This window comes from Trichoplusia ni, chromosome 15 (assembly GCF_003590095.1).
Source record: "Trichoplusia ni isolate ovarian cell line Hi5 chromosome 15, tn1, whole genome shotgun sequence".
Lineage (NCBI taxonomy): Eukaryota > Metazoa > Arthropoda > Insecta > Lepidoptera > Noctuidae > Trichoplusia > Trichoplusia ni.
This window is the reverse complement of record NC_039492.1, coordinates 384,846-407,504: the sequence shown is the minus strand read 5'-3', so window position 1 is coordinate 407,504 and position 22,659 is coordinate 384,846. Positions and strand designations below refer to the sequence as shown.

General features: G+C 36.0%; 2 protein-coding genes across 3 annotated transcripts in view; both read right to left on the bottom strand.

Annotated features, from left to right (window-relative positions):
• Positions 1-35: 35 nt before the first annotated feature.
• LOC113501154 (adenylate kinase isoenzyme 1-like) lies at positions 36-18,421 on the bottom strand. 2 transcript variants are annotated; one of them, XM_026882199.1, is made up of 5 exons: positions 18,316-18,421; positions 1,719-1,908; positions 1,262-1,410; positions 834-1,004; positions 36-201 (listed from the first exon to the last, which is right to left on the bottom strand). In XM_026882199.1, exons 1-5 carry the CDS (start codon positions 18,316-18,318, stop codon positions 127-129), a joined length of 588 nt encoding a protein of 195 aa, XP_026738000.1. In that variant the 5' UTR covers positions 18,319-18,421; the 3' UTR covers positions 36-126. The 2 variants fall into 2 exon arrangements, with proteins under 2 accessions (XP_026738000.1, XP_026737999.1); XM_026882198.1 differs by lacking the exon at positions 18,316-18,421 and adding an exon at positions 2,466-2,713.
• Positions 18,422-22,131: 3,710 nt separating this feature from the next.
• LOC113501217 (adenylate kinase isoenzyme 5) overlaps positions 22,132-22,659 on the bottom strand; it is a 33,898-nt gene continuing 33,370 nt past the window's right edge. The window contains exon 12 of the mRNA XM_026882288.1: positions 22,132-22,507. Coding sequence (XP_026738089.1) covers positions 22,388-22,507 — 120 coding nt within the window. The 3' untranslated portion in view covers positions 22,132-22,387. The remainder of the gene's footprint in view (positions 22,508-22,659) is intronic.

The window sequence follows — 22,659 nt, the reverse complement described above, 5'->3', positions numbered from 1 at the left end:
AATTAGAAAGGCAACCGGAAAAAATAAAATCCAAATAAAATAAAAACATAATATTTATTCAGCAGTCATTAAAATTAATGTAGAATAAGGTAGTATGTACAGTGTAAAAAGTGTTTAGTTGTGCGCTTAGGCGGCCACGATGGGGTCGAGAACCTTCTGCACCTCGTCGAAGATCGCGTCCACAGAGGACTCCGCGTTTATCTATAACAAAATACAAAATAATATTTTATTATTGAGTGAAAAGCTCATATTATTTCATTAATAAATAAATGCGGACAACATCACATACATTGTTCTGAAGCCAAACTAAGTTGCTAAAGCACTTGTGTTATGGAATTCAGATACAACGAAGGTACCACAAACACCCAGACCCGAGACAATGTAGAAATGTGAATTTTTACATTGACCCGACCGGGGATCGAACCCGGGACCTCAGAGCTAGCGACACCTTGAAACCGGTGCATACGCCACTCGACCACGGAGGTCGTCGAGTGGCGTAGCTCATATTTCAAGAAGCAACTCTATATAAGGAACTTGAACAGGCTCTATAATATTTTAAATACCAGAAACTACGAGTATATACACAAGGATATAAAAATGTAGTTCAATTCTCAAAAGTATAAATTTGGGTCTTCCCAATGGATTTCTCCATAAAATGCAATTGCTCATGCCAACACTAGTTTAATAGACCGATTAAACTTTGCAAATGTATTGGTAAGGGAAGTAGATACTCGTAGTATGAATAATCAGCCCCAGAAGATGAACCGTTTGGCAAACAGCATGTGACCGATTTTAGAAGATGTCCAGAATTTATAGTAAGTATTCTGACTCACCCTGCTGATCTTGTCGGGGTACTGGTCCAGCACCTGCTGGTTGTTGTCGAGGAAGGTCTGCAGCCGCAACTTGATGGTCTCCTCGTTGTCGTCGGCGCGGCCCGAGCTGGCGGCGCGGCCCAGCAGCCTCTTGGTCAAAGTCTCCGCTGACGCCTCGAAGTAGATGATGGCCTGAAATGTTGATTGGTCATGTTGTCAACTTTGTCATTTAGTTTAGTTGCTTCCATTTTTCACTGTCTATTTTTGTCAATTTTTAAGTGACTCGAAAACTTTTTTTCTGGATACGAACTGATGCAAAGAAAATTTTTTTTTGGTTTACAAAAACAAATGCCTCCAGGAGGCAGAATCCGTTGAAGGTAGCCTGTTCACTGTAAATACTTACTTATGACCAGAATACCAAGGTTCAAAACAATATTAGAAACACTTACAGAGACAGGTGCGATGGTCTGCTCGAAGGCGATGCCCTGTGACTTTTCACGAGGGTAGCCGTCAACCAGGAATCCCTTGGAGTCAGCCAGGCGCGCCAAGATAGCCTCCTTCAGAAGCTCCAGCACCACGTCATTGGGGACCAGACCACCTGAAATAAGAAGCAAGTGTTTAGCTTTTCTACAGCATGAAAGTCGCGTGTCTTAGTATTTTTTTTTGTCATAGTGACGAAAATATCGAGGTAACTTTAAACGTAGAAAACCATTTTAGGTCTGGTCGTTCATGACTTACTGGTGGTGACATTAAAGCTTTTAAGACGAGTGTCTTGTACACGTATATATAAGCTGATTTTTATAAGACTTTTATACAGAAATCCAGTGTTTCGCACGTGCTCCGATGTGACATAAACTACTCTCATAATAAAGCGGAATCAGAATACTCCACATAACATAAACGAACCTTGTTCCATAATAGCTGTGAGGCTCTTCGCCCTGTCGGAGCCACTCTTCACCTCAGCCCGCAGCAGGTCGCCGGTGGACAGGTGCGTGAAGCCATACTTGGCAATGATCTTCTCGCACTGGGTACCCTTGCCCGAGCCTGGTCCGCCCAGAACCCACACGATGGGCTTCTTTGATATGTCGATAGGTGCCTGGAAATTGATTTATAATTTTTATATAAGCATACAACGGCGGTCCAGCAGGGTTGCTCGAGGAATTGGTTTGGTACTGCCTTACTAAAATGGTGCTATTGAAACAAACCGAAATCAAACAGCGTTCATGCCGCCAGCGTTGTTAACTATCGATTAACGTAATAACGCTAGTGCCAACTTCCAAAGTACCTACAAGTTCTTAGAACTATTGAAACGGAACTGATTTTTTTGCGGGATATAGCCTACTGCTACGAACTACCGACAAAAATACTTTTAGGATCTATAATTGTGTTATTAATGCTTTTCATGTTCCCCTACATGAACATATATGCTTCGCAAAGTTTTCTTTATTTCCAGAAATTATTGTGGCACCCATTGTTGAGAAACTGTGACATCACAATTTCGTCCCGATCTGTTTCTGTCAACTATCATCTACTTTCCATCTTTACCTAGCACTGTTTTCAGCATTTGTGACGGAATTATCGCACATAATTATGATATGACTCTGCAATTCTATATTTACACGAGTATTTATACTAAATTGTCAAAATTCTAACCAAATCCTGATACGCTTTACAACTCGGTGACATACACATCATGGGGCAAGGCTTGTTGCTGGTGAAGGCTGCATCCCAACCACCGCCACAGCTACTGGCCATTTATCTTCTAGATCATCGAGGGGTCAGCAGAATAAAAAGATTGCAACATAACAAGTGTGGAAAGTTTCATTTAGATGTGAATTACATTTTTGATAAGCAATAAAGGACTTTCTTTGAGTTGGCTAAGCCATCTCGATAAGTAATATTTTTTAATTTATTGTATAGGTTCTGTTATTGTAGGTGAAGGATGCAATAAAAGTTGAAGTTTTGCATCTATAAAGCCTTATCAAATGAATAGTCAGTTATTTAAAGTCACTAGCTTTTCGCCCGCGGCTTCGCCTGCGTCGATGTCGGTTATATCGCGTTTCTAAGAGAACTCTTCAAAGTCCGGGATAAAAACTATCCTATGTTCTTTCTCAAGGTCAACTCTATCTCTGTACCAAATTTCATTAAAATCAGTTCAGTGGTTTTGACGTGAAAGCGTAACAGACAGAAAGACAGACAGAGTTACATTCGCATTCGAAGTTTTAAAAACGCCTGTTTTAAAATGAAAATTCCAAGTTCTACAGATTTTATAAATCATTTTGTATTTCTTTTCCTTCACAGTACGATATCGTGGGAAGATACAAAGTTCTTTTTAAAGACGTACACGGGGACACAGGTCATAGATATAGAAACCTCTTTGAGAAATTTAATCTACAATGTGATGGGGTATATACCAGTCATCAACCCCTGCTTTATTAAAGAATAACAAAAATGTACGGGCTAAGGTGCCTACAAAACTGTTGCAAGTTGTGGTGATAAAACTATTTTGGACTAATGGTACCTAATTATGTTAAATGAAAGTGTTTTTTAGATTCTTATTATTATGACGCTCGGTAAAACTTTATGTCCAGTACGTACGTTCTGTCCATTAGAATATTGATTATTTAATAGGCTGTGTTTCTAGCAAATTATAACAGCGATCGATAAACGTAGGTGGAAAGTATGTGGCAAACGATTTATCTGGTATAATAATTTAAATGAAGCTAGAAACACATTACATCAGATGATTTTCTTTCATCAACGACAAAAATGGTTACTTTTAAGTTGGTACGCTCTGAAAGACAGAATTGGTTTTGGAAATTTTAGAAAGGTTTTTGTATCTTTGCATTTCCTCAGCAGCTTTCACTTTCGTATCCTTCTTAATTATCAAATATAATCCCAATAAAGCGTTACTACATGCCTGAACAATTAAATTATTTGTAATCTCTGACGTCATACTATAAAACACGTCTTTGCCAAATCCTTGATGCAGAATCGAGAGCTGTATCTTAACCTGTCTAAGCAGTAACCCTATCTAAATCTATCGTCACTAGTTTATTAATTCTATGTTTAGTTACATTGGATTAGACTCAAGGTTCAGTAGCTAACACTGTAATGTTATTAGCCGTTAGTCCTTGCTAGCGAGGATTTTTATTCTGGATTAATGATGGGGTTGAGATTTCGTTTACTTTATAATTTAAAAAGAACTATGCGTTAATGACATTTATAACATGTAGTAATAATAAATTAATTTTAAAAGAGGTAATTTAATTCTGCCAAGAAAGGATAATTGTGATTATTATTGTATATGTGTGCGTGTAGGTGTGTTTTAGTATTTCCTGTAATAAAATTCCCTTTCCTATTTAAACGGAATCTTTAGTGTCACATGTCTGAATCACACTTAATTATCAGTATTTTAATCCGCCTGAGTACAAATTACAAAAATGTACAATTGCGAGTTCGTTAGTTTTATTGTTTCCGGTAACCTTTGAAACCATAGTTCCGATTCTCAAGACTATTTTTCATGTATTCTGAGTTTTACAAATTCTCTAAGCCAAAGGAGAGTTGGGCATCAACTAAAACTTAAAAAAAAACTGCTTCAGATTGCCCATTACCAAAACTTGATACTCTCTCCAAACTTTTTTCTCTGAACAACAAAAAATCCCATTACTAAACCTTTCCACTGTCTTTCTAAAGTCCTATCTATTTCTTCCAAACAACACTTATCAACCATTATTTTACCAACTCTCAGCTAAACCACACGACTGATCTATTTATATAAATAGCATTGACACCGGCGGAGGGCTACCGGGCCTGTCACTCAATGCCAGGCGTAATGGCCGCCACTGAGGCCATTGTCATTACCAGTGACAGTTAGTTACGGGTGCCAATAATTCATTATTTTACAGATATATTTTGAGATGTTACCGGTTTGTCATCGTAGTGATTGATGTAACTAATATTTTGCTGCAGGTATTTTCAAGCTGCCGTATCCAAATGGTATATAAAATTAATAGATTTAAAAAATCTAAATTTTCACGACTTTAAATGTATAGCAGCCCTCTTTTGAAAATTGTATAGCAATGTATAGCAAAGCAGCGTTGTAAATTGTATTGTCATCGGGTTTGAAGCTACCCTGAAAATTTCAGCCTGCTAGCTTATCGGGAAGTGCCTCAAATATGAGTTACAAAAATCCAACCGGAACGACAAATAAACAAACAAGAAGAGTGTGTGAAATGAGTGTATAAAAACGTGTGGAACAAAATATAATCTAGGAATCTTAGAAAAATAGCATCCTATTATAATATTCCACAACTTTCTAAATACATATCTACATATTCTTACAGATAAATTACAACCAGACAGAACAAATGATCGTGTTCATCGCACAAACATGTCGTAGATGGGATTCCAACTCACTACCTCCGATATAGCAGTCAGAGCCACTAACCACCAACAGACTTATCATTTTACTGTGGCTTAGCTTTTTGTCTGTCCGTCCGTCTGTCCGCCACTAAGTTGCATCTTATGAACTCTGTCCTTTGAATCAACGGACGTTCATGATCCAATGCGTTGATAACTAGACAGTTTATATTTTCAAAGTTCATATTGTTTCGAAGTTTATATTGCTGCTTTCTATAGAACTCATCGTTTTATCGTTCAAAATAAAGAGCGTTCAGTATATTTTTCTGTCGTTTAAAACAAGCCTTTATCTTCTAATATATAAAATTCCCGTGTTGTTTTGCACTGTTAGTGTACTCGCACAGTGATTGCTGTGGTAGTTACAGTACTCCTAAGAAACGGCTTAACCGATTTTTACCAAATTCTATATGTATTCAGTAGGTATGAGAATCGACCAAAATCTATTTTTCATACGCCTAAGTGTTAAGGGTTGCTCACATTAAAAAAAATATTTTATTTTTTGGACGAAATTTTTTGTTTTTATTTTTTGCATTCAAAATAGATACAACTATAAATAATTTATTATGCAAAACAACGTTTGCTGGGTCAGCTAGTTATTATTATAAAGGCTTGTTTTTTAAATTACACTTATTATAAATTTATGATAACAAACAAACTACCTACACTTTTCAAGTGATAAGATTTTTAATATCAGTTAATTTAAAATGAAACAAATACATGAAATTTTAATGACCGTCTTTACATTAAATCGAGCACAGAGATTGCGGGGGTGGTTATTCTATTCAGAATACTGAGGGAATGTTAAAGGTGACTTTGCCTTGCAGACAAGGACAATGACCTAAGATATAAAGGTCTCCGTTCATTATTATTTTGTCGCTAGTAGCTATATTTCTTCATTAAATTTGCGTGAATTCCACTAGCTCAAAAGAGAGCAGATAGAGTGGTATTATTTATTTATTATTTTTATGTTTGTTTTGTAAGGCCTACATGAAAACGAGAATCTATAGGCCTTGAATAATATTGGTATTAAACGACCATAGTGGCATTATTATAGGCCTGAAAATTCTTGTAATTTCATCAAAGTTTTTTTTTATAATCATCATAACCCCATATGAAATTGATTCAATTCCTCCAGGCAAATACACCGTGATTTTTTTGTCGTCTTACAAAAGCAGCCCAGTTCATGTATCCAATGACTAGAACACGTTCATGATGAAAAATAGGTATTTATGAGATTTGAAAAAAAATTAAATGCAATTTTTATTCAAAATTATGTTGCAATTCGTAGTTTTTTAGAAACACAGCTCTGTTGCGAGCGCGGTACGATGGTGAGGTGCGCGGGCGGCGGCAATTTTATCATTTTTAAGAGTATATTTCAGATTACTCTTGTTTAATTTTCTTCGTACTTATTACCTTAGTTGATGATAAAAAAATAATAATCGCGCCTAGGGGTATTTTACGTCGGATACATAAACTGGGCTGCTTTTGTAAGACGACTAAAAAATCACCTTGTATATCTACAGTCGTATACTTCACAACTTCTGAAACTTCATAATTCTATATCGCTATCATTGTCACTCCTGACGTATAACAAAGGACGTCATCCATTCATCTCTATCACACGTTAGACACATGTTTACTTTCTCCGAGCAACCAATTAAACATTATTTTGGCAACGAAACCACCATAATACCAAAATAACGTTCAGAAATGTATTTATTTACAAGAACAACATATCATATAACATGTTTGTATATTCTTTATTTATTTGTTTATTAAAACAACATGCTTGTTAAACAACTTAATAAAGATGATATTAATCTATTTATTGCATGATTAGGTACCTGTATTTGTATCAAATCTTTCTCCTTAAACTCATGCCGCTTAACATCCATCCAAAATGCGAAAAGAAAAACAAAAATAAATCGAAACTTTGATTTGAAACAACACTCGTTTAGCAAAGTTTTCATTCCAGCACTATTAAAAAAAAACAAAAATAATTTATTTATAGTAAACTTTATAATCCGACGTTCTTAAAAAAAATACTGACTGTAGTCTGTAACTTCCTATTTTTTATTGTCTATTCTCAACGTCACTATTCCGAATTTAAAATTCGCGGCCTCGAAATATGTCATAAAGATAAAAACTATTCCGTTTTGTAGCCTTTAAATAAACAAGTTTTGGTATATTTTGCCAATTTCCCGCGACCCGGCGCGCAGCACTGGCCGCGGAAGATCTCTGACTGGCTTTTGCCTGGACTATTTTGGAGAAATGCGTCTTTATATTGTAAATGTACAACACCTACGTGTGATGAAATGAATGAAATTTGACGTATCGGCCTGAATGCTGATTGGTTGATAAACAATAAACGTTAACGGGATACGCGACCTTCAAGATCTTTGAGTTTGATTCTGATTTTTTTACATCTGAACGAATATCTAATAAATGTTAGTACAAAGTATGTATATATTATATATATAGATAGATCGTGACTTAAGTCAAGACAACAATTTTTATATCGTTATAAACCGTCGTGTTTCAGTGTTTCATTCATTCCTATCTAAAATAAATTACATGTCTTCAATTGTCTGATAATAAATGTACTTTTTAAATACGATTCAAACGTCCCACAGTTGAGCAAAGCCTTCCCAATCTTCTTCTACTCGTCTCTATAATCAACCGCCAGTAAGCAAATCATCCCACCTAGGTCGGTTTCGGAAACTTCTGTTTTACTTTACGCTGTTTGATGGCACTTTTCATTGGTATTCGACAATCTTGTCCAGACCAATGCCGCTTCACCGAGGTAACTTTTTGAGTCGCATAATTTTCTTTTTTGTTTTTATCTTGGTATACATACATACACAGTTACATAGTTCTCTTGTTACTTAGCTATCTATAAAATTCTACCTTTCCTGAAGACAGTCAATACTATATTAATGACTATAAAATGTATTTATTTTTGTGTGTTTCACGAGCGTGGTGAGTGCTTTAGTAACCTTGGCATGTTTATATTCTCACTATTATCGACAATCAGATGATACTATGCAGAATGTAATAACAGTTAGTTTTATTGCTTTGAGACTTTTTCTAATGATTTTTTTGTCTTCTTTTATATATTAATTGGATACCGATGTCATCAAATATAAGATAATAAATTTCAATTAATTGTAATTATGTTTAACGAACTTTCTATGTTTTCATTTAAAACTACTTATGTATATTCTATTTTTTTTTTCTCTACGACGATCAAAAAGTTCATAATCACTCAGGACTGAAGCAACTGAACGCAGCTTTTTATTAATTATGGTACGTATTATTTAAATACATTTTTAATTTTTTTTACCAAATGTTTTTAAACATTCTTAGAGAATTAAAATAAACAAGGCATGTAAAAATGCTAGCCAAAAATTAAACATAAGTAGTTTCGTTTTTGTTTTGTTTCTAATCGACACGTTCTCATAACCAACGGCAGTTGTTCTTTGCGTTTTCCATGACAGCGATGAGCACGGTGCTTAACTCCATAGTTTTTATCTCGTATCTGCTATGCTCCAGTAACAATTCAATCTAACTTATCAATGAAACAACCATTGAATAAAATATTCATACATTTACGAACATGTCTTGCATGCGTTTTAATTCCCATTTCTATTCTTAGAAAAAAGCAATAGAATGTTGCTTGCAGTGTGATATTAAGGTTTATAATTAAACAAAGCAAAGTCTCGGGGAGTTGTATGTCAATGCACTTTACACTGCGTCTAAATTCCTAAATGCGGGAGTCGTTTTAAAAAATATGTCCTACATATTTCGTATGCCTGAAACAGTAGGTTTCATTAGTACGATATGTTTTATTTCTCATAACCGTCCTACCCCCAATTTATAAACAAATGTATTTCGTTCTTATAGCTCACAAAAAATTGTATCATTTCAAGTTATAGTGATTTTTAATTAGCTCATAAAATAGGCGCATTGACTCCATTCTTTTAAGTGGTAGATAAAAAAGCTTTCGGAACCTGTGTCACTGTGCCGCATCTAATTTACTCCTGAGGTTGGCGACGCTCATGCGCCAGAATGTGGCTTATGTAACCAACCTTTTTAGAGAAGATTCTTCCACAAAGCCGGCACGTGAGTTCACCATTTTGGTAATTGTAATTGATTGTCGCTTGTAATTACTGTAATTATTTAAGACACAGCTGTTCTATAAGGCAGCAATAATTTGTATTTAAAGCATGTTCGTTAGAATTTTTATTGTTGTATTGTTTAAAGATGACATGATTGAGATGGAATGTGACTTCTGTAACTAATTGAAACCAATACTAGGGACATAAACTATTATTTGATTGTGGTTCCGCACAAAAAATGAAGACCTTTCCTTAAATTTATTCGTGTTTATAAGAAAATTCTCATTTAAAACAAACAAATAGTAGAGGCTTATAATACTCTATAGACACAAAAATGCCTATAGTTACTTCTGTTGTTGTTTTCCAATAAATAATTGAACAATTTTGCCAACAACAAGAAAATTGTGCCTCAAATGCGTTTATTATAGGGGCGATAGTATTTCTACGTAGCAGAATACAGTACAGTATATTTGACATATAAAGGAATAGCTTCAGAAGCCAAGGGATTGTAGAACTTAAACACAGTTGTACTCTGATTTAGCACACTTTTATTTTAACAAACACTTCCTATCGCGGTCAATCAACAACTGCCCTCTCGAAAATACCCGCGCCAATTTAAACTTACAAAATCAGTTGACTGTCTTATTTATCAATCATATCGAACAATTTCAAGTTTGACAATACTATTAATTAAACAATTAAATAACAAACTTATAAGTAGATGTAATTTACGTACCCTTCAACCTTAAAATTATAATATTAGGTATTTAATAAAGTTTTTATTACGTACATTCGTTTTATCTCTAGTCAAAACAATGTCCAATTACATGATATTCGATCAGGTAAGTATTAATTATTCTTAACTATGTTAGTAATCTTATTATTTAACACTATTAGGCTTACAGCTCGGCCTTCCTGCAACAAGCGAGTCCCTTCGCGCTATAATGTGTGTATAATGTATGAACTGTAACTTAACTTTATAGACACTAATGTTATACAATACTGTTTTTAAGCTAATCATTTTTTTATTATTTTATTTACAATTTGAGTGACTACAGAATATACAATAATAAATCAAATAGTACCTACCTATGGACATAACAGTGTTCGTTAATGTGATTAGTAGGTATAATTTTAGTATAAGAGTGAGAATCATTTGATCACATTAATGTAAGTGTTGTTGATTACTCTATGTCTGACGTCTGATCACTGTCAGAATTATTTTCGTCATCACTACTTTCTAGATCTCTATTGAAGTGCAGCCATGGTTGCATTTTGTCTACTGCTACAATGGCTTCGTAGCGGCGGTTATTCTTTCGAGATAACGGCGTGTCTTCGATTACGTACCTATCATTAGGAAGAGCTTTCAGAACCCGGTACGGTCCTTGGAACTTAACGACAAGTTTTTGCGATTGTCCATCATGAGGGAGTTGCCGCTCTACGCGCACTAGGTCCCCTTGAGAGTATTGTTTTGCCGGTTTTCTACGACTATTAAACTTTTCTTGATCTTTATTTTGTTTCTCTATTATTTTCTCCCTAGCTTCTTCTCTCATATCTACCAAATCTTTTCCAGACATTACGTTAATGGTATCGTCTAAAACTTCACCTAAAATCCCTTCACTACGACACTTAATATTAAGTCCGAAAAGTAATTCGGAGGGTGTTTTGTTAGTAGTTTTATGAGTAGTAGTATTCAATCCTAGTTGAACATCCGACACGTATTCGTCCCAAGACTTTTCGTCCTTTCCGTGAGATGAGGTAGATAGCGCATCTAAGATGGTTCTGTTAAAGCGTTCTACTTGACCGTTTGCCCTAGGGGTCGCAACTGCGTTCACTACGTGCTTAATGCCATATGAAGTTATAAAGTCTTTAAAAGCTCCACTGGTAAAGCTAGAGCCCTTATCTGTAATTAGGCGTACCGGGGTCCCAAAGTAACTAATATACTCTTTCAGAACCCTAATTGTGGTTGTGGATTTGGTATCTTTTACTGGTTTTATAACAACGTATTTTGTGAACCCATCCACCATGACAAGTAAATAGCAATTTCCTTTCTTACTTTTTATAAACGGTCCTAAATGGTCTGCGTGAACTGTGTGAAAAGGCACACTGGGTTTGTCTATGGGGTGAAGTTCGCCTTCACGTTTTCCACCTGGTGCTTTGTGGTGTGAGCATTCCAAGCAGGAAGAAACGTATTTCTTCACAAACTTCCGCATTTTCGCAAACCAATAATTCTTACGAATACGCTGGAGTGTTTTGTCGAATCCACAATGACCCACATCATCGTGATTCATTTTCAGGATTTGAAAACGCACTCCTTTGGGTACGACCCATTTAATTTCGTCTCCAACAATTCGATATACCCGATCATTCTTTAGTTTATAATTTTTGTAAATATCTATTCTTTGTTCCAAATTTGAATCAGACAAAGTTTCCTTTATACCTCTTACTTCATCATCGGCCGATTGCACGGTTGCAATCCAATCTTGTTCAGTGTTCTCAATGGTCAGAACATCTAAACATATTGGCGATTCCAATTCGCCGTCTTCAACTGGATTGCGACTCAGGGCGTCAACGTGCGACATACGTGACCCCGGTCTGTACTCGATGGTGCAGTCGAATTCCTGCAACTGTATCCACCATCGGGCGATACGGGGTATCAGATCACGCTTGATCAGGGTCGTCCGCAATGCATTGCAATCCGTGAAGATTTTGAAAGGAATACCAATAAGATAAATCCTGAATCGGTTAAGTGAGGCCACTACTGCTAGTGTCTCCAAGTCATAAGAATGGAGTTTTCGTTCTTCTGCATTAGTCTTACGACTGAAATATGACACAGGTTGGAAAACTCCATTTGCATTGGCCTGGAGTAAGATGCCAGCTAGACCTTCTTTACTGGCATCTGTGTGTAATTGAGTCTCAACACGGTGATCATAAAGCGCGAGTATGGGTCTTTCGGTTAGCATACCCTTTATTTTGTCAAAAGCATGGTTTTGAGCTTCGCCCCACGTCCATTTAGTGTCCTTTTTTAGCAAGTCTGTTAGGGGTGCCGCCAATAAAGCGTAGTTTCTAACGAATCGTCTAAAATAGCCTGATAACCCAAGAAACTGCCTAAGCTCATGCTGATTGCTAGGTTTTGGGAATTTGCTCACAGCTTCGGTTTTTCGGTGACCAGGTCGAATCCCATCATGACTTACTTCGTATCCGAGGAAATCAATAGTGTCAAGGAAGAACTGGCATTTGCTTAATTTTAACGTAAGACCACCCTTTCTCAGTAACCCTAGAACTTCCTCGAGTCGTTGCAAGCCCTCAGTTATGTCTTTGGACGGAATAAGCACATCGTCCATATACACAATGGCATACTTGATTTTTGCTTCTAGTAATATTTTGTTAATTGTACGCTGGAAAACCGAAGGCGCATTAACCAATCCGAATGGCATTCGATTATACTCGAATTGTCCATCTGGCGTCACAAAAGCGGTTCGATGCCGAGAATCTTCAGCAATCGCTATTTGGTAGTAGCCAGAGGCCAAATCGAGTGACGTAAATACTGTGTTGCCCGCCAGTTGATCGAGTTGATCTTCGATTCGTGGTAGGGGGTAGTGTTCTTTTTTAGTTTTGCGGTTAAGCTCTCGATAATCGACGCATAACCGCTTTTCTCCCGTTTTCTTTTGCACTAGCACTATCGGGCTGGCGTACGGCGAGGTGGACTCTCTGACAATACCGTGGTCTACCATTTCCTGTACCATGTTCCTTACTAACGCTCGATCAGCGAAAGACATCCGGTAGGGTCGATAGACCACGGGTTCTGTGTCATCGAGTTCTATAACCATTTCAGTCAAATCTGTGAATCCTAGATCATGGAGGCCACTCGAGAAGCAGTCACTGTATTTTTGTAACAATAGCTTTAATTGTAAGAGTTCCTCCGGGGTTAGGTTGTCACCGTGATTAAAGTCATCATCCTTCTGGATTTCACAGAACGAGACATTGCATAATTGCAAAGTGTGATCTGGATTTCCCTTATTACTACTCTTGGGATAAACACGCGCTAAAAGAGTCCCTCCCTTTAAAGAAATTACACTGGATGATACGTTGTGGACCAGTAGTGCACTACGTCCACCTTTGACTTCGTAATCGCCCGGAAGGAGGTAGTACTCACATCCCTCCGGGCCCCTAATGGAACCATTAACATAGACTCGTATATCTATCTCCGAGTCAGCGAGAACTTGAACGGCACGCAACGTATCTGGGTGAATGTCGATGTCTTTACTCACCATTAGGTGCACCTTAGTACTCGGAATTTGGTGAAATATTACGGCAGTAGGGGTCTTTGTGATAACGATGTCTGGTTTTTCAGTAAACGAGTGTCCTAACAGAACTGACTGACTGATAACATAATCGTCGACTACATACATATTTATGGTCTGTTTTATATTTTGGACTTCGACGCACACGGTTATCATCCCTACTGGGTTGGTCAGATTATTACCTATACCTCTGAGGGTAGGTAAATTCTCTGATCCTACTATATCCAAATTAAATTCCCTAGCCTTTGACAGTTTTATTAGAGAGCACTGACTCCCCAGATCTAAATGACAATCTACAACTTTTCCGTTTACTTTAATGTTGAGCATGTATTTAGCATTAACCTCCTCTACAACATTCAACTGGGCAACCCGTTTTTCGCTATTATCTTTAAGTTGATTTGCGTCTCCTCCGTGACTTTTGTTAATTTTATTCGTATAACAATGGACAGATAAGTGACCCGATCTATTGCACGTAGTACATTTTGCTGGGGGTTTGTCACATTTAAAACGCGGGTGACCAAGTTGATCACAATTATAGCAAATAATTTTTGTATTGTCAGGCCTCGAACTACCGAATTTAGCAAAAGATACTGTACTCCTCCGTTCATTCCTGAGTTTCGACGATGATTCAAAATTTTCACGGCTTTGTCCTACTTTAACCGTTCTGAAGTATTTAAGAACTTTTTCCGGGTCGGAAAATTGTGCCGCTTGGGCCCCTACTCTGATAGCTCTATCGTCAACGCCATGCAGTAGACAATCTACAGCCTGTCGTCCATAAATTTGACACCTATTTAGTAAGTTAATTTTTGAATAATAATAATGATCAAGCGATTCTCCGTACTTCACTCTTTTAGCAAGCATCTCGGTCAAAAGTTCAGCATAGTCTTCGCGGACTGGGAAAGATTCTATTAATTTGTTCTTCCATTCTGACCAAGTGAACAGCATGGTCGGCAAATTTTGATACCATGATCGTGCTAGCCCAGTTAACTTAGGTAAAGCATAATGGATTGTCTCTTTATCCTCCCAGCCATAAATACCAGCGCACTCCTCTACCTTCGTTAACCAGGTCAAGATCGTTTGTTCCTTCGACATAGGGTCGAACTCAGGTATAATATTAGTATTAAAAGTCATCTTTGGCTTATCTGAACTTTTCACCGATTGCAAAATAGACAAGAATTTATCCAATATAGCATCTGTAGAAGTATCTACACATTTAAGCTGCTTAGAGCAAAATGGTTGCGACTCACCAGGATCCCGCGATGAGCTGCGACTTCTCTTCCTGCTGCACCGGGACTCACGCCTTGGGGCCACTTCGCCTTCACTCCTGGGTGTGCGCTCGAGTGAACCACTTCCTCTCTCTTGCCCCGTTCTCGGCGAGCGCTCCCGCTCCCAACGTGCCGGTGTACGTAAGCACCTTTGTGCAGTTCTCCTCGAATCGGTTATTTGACGCTCTCCGTCTATTGAACCATTACGTTCGACCTCAGCATCGCGCTCCCGCGACGCCCCTGGTCGCTCAGAACCATATTTCCCTACTGACCTGTCTTCACCCACACGTCTGGGTTCTCCAGGACAGTTTTCATGACTAGGCGCTCTCCGCCTTGACTCCAGTGCATCCTGACCCTGACCCTCACACCTGGGTACCCCTGGGTCTGCACTAAACCGTTCAAAACTTGCGTCTCGACCATTACGGTTTTCTCGATCCATAATTATGAACTGAAACTGACAGAAACACAGCTTAATAAACCATTTCTATGTCTTCTACTGAGCCAAATCACAGAAAATTAGATTTAATGTTAACGATTAATGTTGAGATACTGACGTGGTCTTAGATTACTAGTTTATTACGAGCACACGTCTTTCCAATGTAAAATGAAGCCTTTTGGTCAATAGTTAAATCTGATAAACTAGTGGGTGGGTAGTAGGTTATAGTAAGACAACTCAAACGAGACAGCCTAGACGGTAAAACAACCATTAGATAACATTCGTCAGCAATATAAATAATACAGCAGGTGAGTACAAGATATTGTAAAAAAAAATAAAAAAATAGTTCACGTATACAGTAGGTAAACACAAGATAATAAAAAATATATATATATATTAAAGCAACACTTGTAGAAAATAAAAATAAGATCATACCTTACTACCCGCTCTGGTATCGCATAATAAAAGAAAAATTCCTATTGCATTATATGATAGTTCATGCATCCATCTAATGAATTTTATTCGTACGTCTAACCCCAAAACTCAGAAGGGAGGAAAAACAAAACAAAAAAAATATATATATACTAATCTTGCTTAAGTTAGTAATTATCCCACAATTTTGTCTACGATTACTTCAATTTTTCCACGCAAACGAGACTTATACAAAAGAAACGTGGTACTTACGGTTTTTTTAGCTTTTGCTGTTTGTAGGCGTGGTACGAAAAACTGTATATTTTCCGCTTATCCCACTTCTGAAGCTAAAGGAATAGCTTCAGAAGCCAAGGGATTGTAGAACTTAAACACAGTTGTACTCTGATTTAGCACACTTTTATTTTAACAAACACTTCCTATCGCGGTCAATCAACAACTGCCCTCTCGAAAATACCCGCGCCAATTTAAACTTACAAAATCAGTTGACTGTCTTATTTATCAATCATATCGAACAATTTCAAGTTTGACAATACTATTAATTAAACAATTAAATAACAAACTTATAAGTAGATGTAATTTACGTACCCTTCAACCTTAAAATTATAATATTAGGTATTTAATAAAGTTTTTATTACGTACATTCGTTTTATCTCTAGTCAAAACAATGTCCAATTACATGATATTCGATCAGGTAAGTATTAATTATTCTTAACTATGTTAGTAATCTTATTATTTAACACTATTAGGCTTACACATATTAATATCGCTTTACTGTTAGGTGTCATTATTGTAGTCTAAATCATGACTTTACTTATCTTGGAACAGTTGGAACACCATAAAAAACAAAATTTCGATGATTTCTCCCTTCAATAAACCTCTACAAGTGGAACCGTCATAATGCTACGCCGTTTGGTTTGCGTAGGCTGCCTACGAAACCTGCTACGTTAATGCCCATAACTCTGTCCGTAGAGCCTAGAGGTAAGGCAGAACGTTCCTGTTTTTGTTAATATACTTTCTGTCCGTTATCCTTCTTAATTCAGTTTGGGTTTATATTTGTGAATGTCGTTTTGAAAATTATCTTTTATTCTTTTACCTATACTAGTATATTGACTTTGACTATAATGCTATATTTTTTTGCTTTCATGATTGCTACTGCTTTACCTACTCAGCCAAACCGATCTTAGTAAAACATTCATTTAAAAACAACTCAAAAACAAAAATGTTTTAACATTAAAATCAACATAAAAATTGTTAAGAATGTCGCATGATTACGTATTTTTAGCAGTTTCCACTACAGTGGCGTTCAAGGTCGTGTGAAATAATCCGTGTTACAAATAATCTTTTGCATATCAATTGTTAGGTATACGATAATCTAATTAGGTTGATATTGCGGTGATGCATTCTCAAAAAACAAATTATTATTTGATTAATTTATTTAAATCCTAATCGTTCCAAAGAAACTAGGTACCTGTTTTAAACAAAGAATATAAAAGTCGTTTTAGTTTTAACGGCATTTTAAATTAAGATGACTTGTACATACATAAGTTTGACTTTATTTAAAACTGTAGGACCACTTGGGCATTATGCAATGCATTTTAATATAAGACTCCGATATGTAACAACCTTCTTTAACTACACTACTAAGTAGTATGGATTTTTTTTTAAATCACTGTTGTCTTAAAAGCAAGTTAGCGGACATTTTCTTGGCTTAATTTATGGAGCACTAAACCACTACCATAACAAACTTTTTGCTGTCGTATAACTAGGAAAGGTCAATGATTTATGATATAGTTAAAGTTGATCCTTTACCTTTCGGCATAAAGGTACCTTTATAACCTTTAAGTCCAGCAAAAAGATTTTATTCTAATTCTGACCTTTCTCGATCGTTCCACCCCGTTTGTATTATTATTACACATTTGTTTGCCTGTACTGTGTGGCCTAGATTTGGCGAAGTCTGTTCGCAATGTACTATACAACCTCCTTATATAAGATTTGTTCTAGAATCTTCTTGATTTTATGTAGGAAGGGTGGGCTATTACACACAATTAACGCTGATACCGTCCTATTTATATTTAGAACACCTGCATGATAATACGTAAGGTTTTAAGCGGTTATTGAGACAAAACAAATCTCTGAACTGTGTATAAATATGTGTTTATCGCTTCGATATGTTCATCTTTCAAGGATAATGTAAAACAGTTGTTCTTATTATATTTAGAATTAGATTTGTGAAACTTTAGAACTAAGGCGAGCAGGTATAGTTACATAAATAGGTTTTAAGACATCACGCCACGCTCACTGATCTTAGCATTAAATAAAATAGTACTCAATCTATTTCTGTAAACAAAACATCTCGCGATAACACCGCTTTCTATTCTTACTATCATGACGTAACAATTTACTATAGCGACTGAAAACTAAACTAAAACCTAGAACAACAAAGTACCCTATTTCCAATCCCTATCACATAAGTGATAAAGAACCGCATCAAATACAACAATATCAGTCATAAATGTTGAAACTCACCATTTTAATTTATAAGCGACGAATTAATCCAACGGATTTATATATAGAATCGCTGGCACGTCCGGACGCCGCGAGCTATGCGGACCAACTGCGGTCTTGTGTCGTCCCGCGCTCGGTCAAGGCCATGGAAACTGTGCCAAACAGCCAATAATCGACTTGTGACAGCGCGGGAAAATCATACCGGGAGAACGATTTCAGTTGATAGTTCCGCATAACCTAAAAACTTGTCTGAATCAGTGTGTTAATAATTTAGGTGTTTTTTCATATTGATTTCTGGCTGGTACAAGGTGGTGTCTGTGGTTGATATCGAATTGAAGAAAGTAAATCAATATTGTTCCGTAATATTGCGGCGAAAAGTGGTTTGTTGAAAGGTCGTTTTCAGGGTGGAGGTATTATTTGTTAAATTATCATAACTACCTATGTATGGTAAGTGCTTAAAAATAACGGTAGTTATTTGTTTTCTTTGTCTCATAATCTGTTAGGTTACAATTGCAACTGCGGAGTCTTGATCTTCGTTTGATATTTAACGGCATAAACTTAGGTTTAAATTAAAGGTATAAATCAAACAAGATATACAAAAATGTGCTTATTTATTATTTGATTGTAAATAAATCTCTACAAAATTATAATACAGTGTTCGATCAACATAATATACACAAAACAATCACAACTTATTAAAATAAAATACTGCACACTTCATCGAAGCTTTCATTTCTTTATCTGGCGCCATTTTATAAACATACCAATTTAATTACATTATCAATAGTAAAACAATAAATATTATCTTGTATGCAGTATTTTCCATTATTTAATGGCAGGCAACATAATTGGATACGCAATACTATTTATTTAATAATTTCTTAAGCATAAAAAATAAATCACAGTGGTTTAGATAGTATGGATACAATTTATGGACACATTTGTACATTTCAATATTCGTTTGCGATTGGCCAAAAAATTGTATCATAATTATGTAATTCTTGATCAATTGGAGCGTTTAATTTTAATAACAAAGTCTCTTTTTTTTAGTCTGACGAGACTAAAAAAAAGAGTTTTCTATATTTGAGGCATTTTTATCATCATTAACTATTGCAGATTGCAATTGAGTGGATCTCAATAACGGATTAATATTGGGTAGTTATCTTAGAAAATTTCTTCAGTGTATTAGGAAAAAAAACTAAATTTATTTATTGATTCACGCACGAATAAAATGGCGGGAAACGGGACAGAAACTAGCTAATGAAAAAACGTGTTTTATTTTCTATCGCATCATTATCGAAAGGCGTTCAGAATTCAGGTCTTTTTTTTATTTGTTATAATTTAACATTAATATGGGGTAGACGACTTTCATGAAAAGACAATTTCTGCCTAACCCCATATTAGTAAACTTTAATACCACGTTTTTTAATAATGAAAAAAAAGTTTACATTAATTTTAAACGGATTCAAATTTACGGATATTAAAAATAGTATAACCCGTTTAAATTAACCACATTTATTCATATAAAAAATTGTGCAAATTAATGTTATGAGTGAAATATATTATATCTATCTACAATAAATATCTATGCTAAATATTTTTCTATTCGACTAACTCTAAATTGGCCCCATTAGTGATTGTATCTAACTACGTGGCTTAGTCTAACTAACTTATAACTATGATAACTAAAACTGTCCGTGTGTGTGTTGCTCGCTATATTAAATAAGTTCTCGAATTTACAAAATCTATTTTGAAGATAAAAGTTTCAATTACATTTAGTACTAGAAGATATGTTGTTTTGTTTTGAGACCAGAAAATATTCAGACGGTACCGACGCGTTTTTTAATGAGAGAATTCTTCATTTGTTACAAAGTATTTTCCCAGTGCCGGCGTAAGGGCCACTGACACCCCGGGCGAAAATATTGTGGCGCCCACTTGAGGGAAGCAATATCAAGTGTTAGTTTTTTGCTGATCCCAAGTAAAATTATTATAAGAAATTATCTTTCCTTTAGCGTTACGTTTGGCGGTGGAAGTATTCCACCTCTAGCGTAGAGCACAGTTCTGAGGGTTTGCGCCAGGAGAGGCAAGAGACTCCAACTTCAGACCTTGGCGCCCCCCCAGAATTTGTCGCCCTGGGCCATCACACCATCACGCCCCCCCCCCCAAATGCCGGCACTGTATTTTCCTCCTTTTCACATGATTTTTATTGAATCGTGACATTTGATTTAACGGTTAGAGTTTTTGAAAAATAACCACACGATATCTTGCGTGCATTTTTTCGAGATATTTTATTTAAAAATCTCAATGTGTTACTGTAAAAACCCGAAATTGATTGACTGTCTCGCCTAAGATTATCCAATATATGGGTATATGTAAAGAATATTAATATTGACCAAATTAATTGCCGAATTAATATTTAAATTGGGAAACTCCTCTTTTCGAATGCATCAATACTTTCCGATTTTTAATTCAGTTACCTACACAGTTTTAAACCCTGTTTTTAATAACATGTATGGTTTAATCTACGTTCGCTCCGTCCTTTATTTTTCTGGTTTATTTAACTGTAGTATTAATATCTGTTATTTTTTTGAAAATATTTTTTTACATTTTATATGTATTCGTTCGCACGATTCATTAAATAGTTCTAAAAATAACTACATTGTCTTAAGCTAAGGCACTTCTTACATAATTGTGTGTGCGTCGATTTACAAAATATTTGATATAAAATATATTATATTTAAACTGTTTTAAATTTAATATTTGTGCCGACTTCGGTTAGTTTGAATAGTCGACTTTTAGTTCACCAATTTTCCGCTTAATATTGTTGCAAACAAAAATTCGATATTGCGGTCAAAAATGTCATAGACTGATGCACTAAAATGTTTTCTTAGTACTTAAGTCAATTTAATTTTTAAATGCGATGTCATAATCAATTGGATCATGCAAATTAGGTACCGCTGAGGGTTTTTTATTGCGTTTTTTACAATTTGATATAAATAAAGTGAAAATTTATTTGCAGAGGGTTTCAGAAGAAATCAAGTCACATGCACAGAGACACCCAGACTCAGAACAAGCATTCGCGGAACACACAAAGGCTTGTGTGTACGCGGGGTCGAACCTGCGTCACGTCGTGCATTGTGTGTCGTGGTAACCTTAACCACAAATTACCAATTGGTTTAATTTCCATATTATTTGCTGTAACCTCTAAGTCGACTAAATCAAACGTAACCAAGTCTTGTTTACATTTTTAATTCGTTTTCCTTATAATGTAAATCACTTACCTAGGTTTAATTTGTATAATAATTTTTATCCCAGTTTTTCATTGATAATAATTTAATTCTACACCTAGTTTATTCGGCACTTTCACTAGCTTATAAAGAGATACCGTCCTATGACGTCATAATACCATATTAGTCAAACGAAGGAGACAGCTCTATAAACTTACATAGTTCCATCTCTTTTTGACAATTAGTGATGTTACAACGTCATCAACGGCAATATCGATATTATATATCGATAGTTTCGGACACTATTTGTAATAAGGTACTTGTTCGCTGATGTTTTATAACATAGTTCTCATTATAATTATATCAGTTAGTTTACAGGGTTATTTGAAACACGTGTCCAACAAAAATTTCCAACTACAAACATTATTTAGTTTTCAGTAACTTATTAGACTGCATCTTTCGTGACTGATGACGTTGGAGCCTATCACCATCTTAACCTCATTTGAAAAAATAAGGACCTCACATTACAAATTTAATCCTTGTGTTGCGGGGGATACCACAAAAATTCAAGACACCCAGATTCGGGACAAGCATTTGTGGATCACGCAAATTCTTGTACCGAAAAAAAAACCGAACCCACGACACGTCCGTCGCGCAAAGTGGGCTGAGCGTGGTAACTTAAACCACTCGGTTATGCGTGCAGTAAAGACAGTGTTAGGTTAACAGAAATCTGATAAATCATCCTCCAACGCAATCACTCCATTACTTTTATAGATACCACGAAAGCGAGATCATTCCCCACAATTTCAAACAGCCCTGTAGCCTACCCTCGGTACATAGTCCTTAACTAACTTATGTTATGGTGTCTACATGTGTGTGTTCAGCGTGATCTCCCCCGAGCCGTGCTCGTACAGCGCGCGCACGTCGTCGTGCGTCAGCTGCGACACCGTCGGGATCTTGGACACGCTGTTCAGGACTGGTTTTACCTGCAAAACAATTAATAATTCAATTTGTGGTCGTCTTTTCCAAAATTATAAAGATAGTGAGACTTGTAGCTGTCCAGTTGCCAGGTAAAAGCCTCATACCGTATAGAGAAAGAGAGATTATTAGTAATTTATTTATTTTCTAGATTGATTAT

What these genes read in the sequence shown, in the direction of transcription:
- LOC113501154 (XM_026882198.1), bottom strand. Translation starts at nt 2,567, where the DNA reads ATGGCCAGTAGCTGTGGCGGTGGTTGGGATGCAGCCTTCACCAGCAAC. An exon ending in CACAGCTATTATGGAACAAG is followed by an intron (nt 1,411 to 1,718) that starts GTTCGTTTATGT and finishes TTCTTATTTCAG; the next exon opens with GTGGTCTGGTCCCCAATGAC. An exon ending in ACCCCGACAAGATCAGCAGG is followed by an intron (nt 202 to 833) that starts GTGAGTCAGAAT and finishes ATTTTGTTATAG; the next exon opens with ATAAACGCGGAGTCCTCTGT.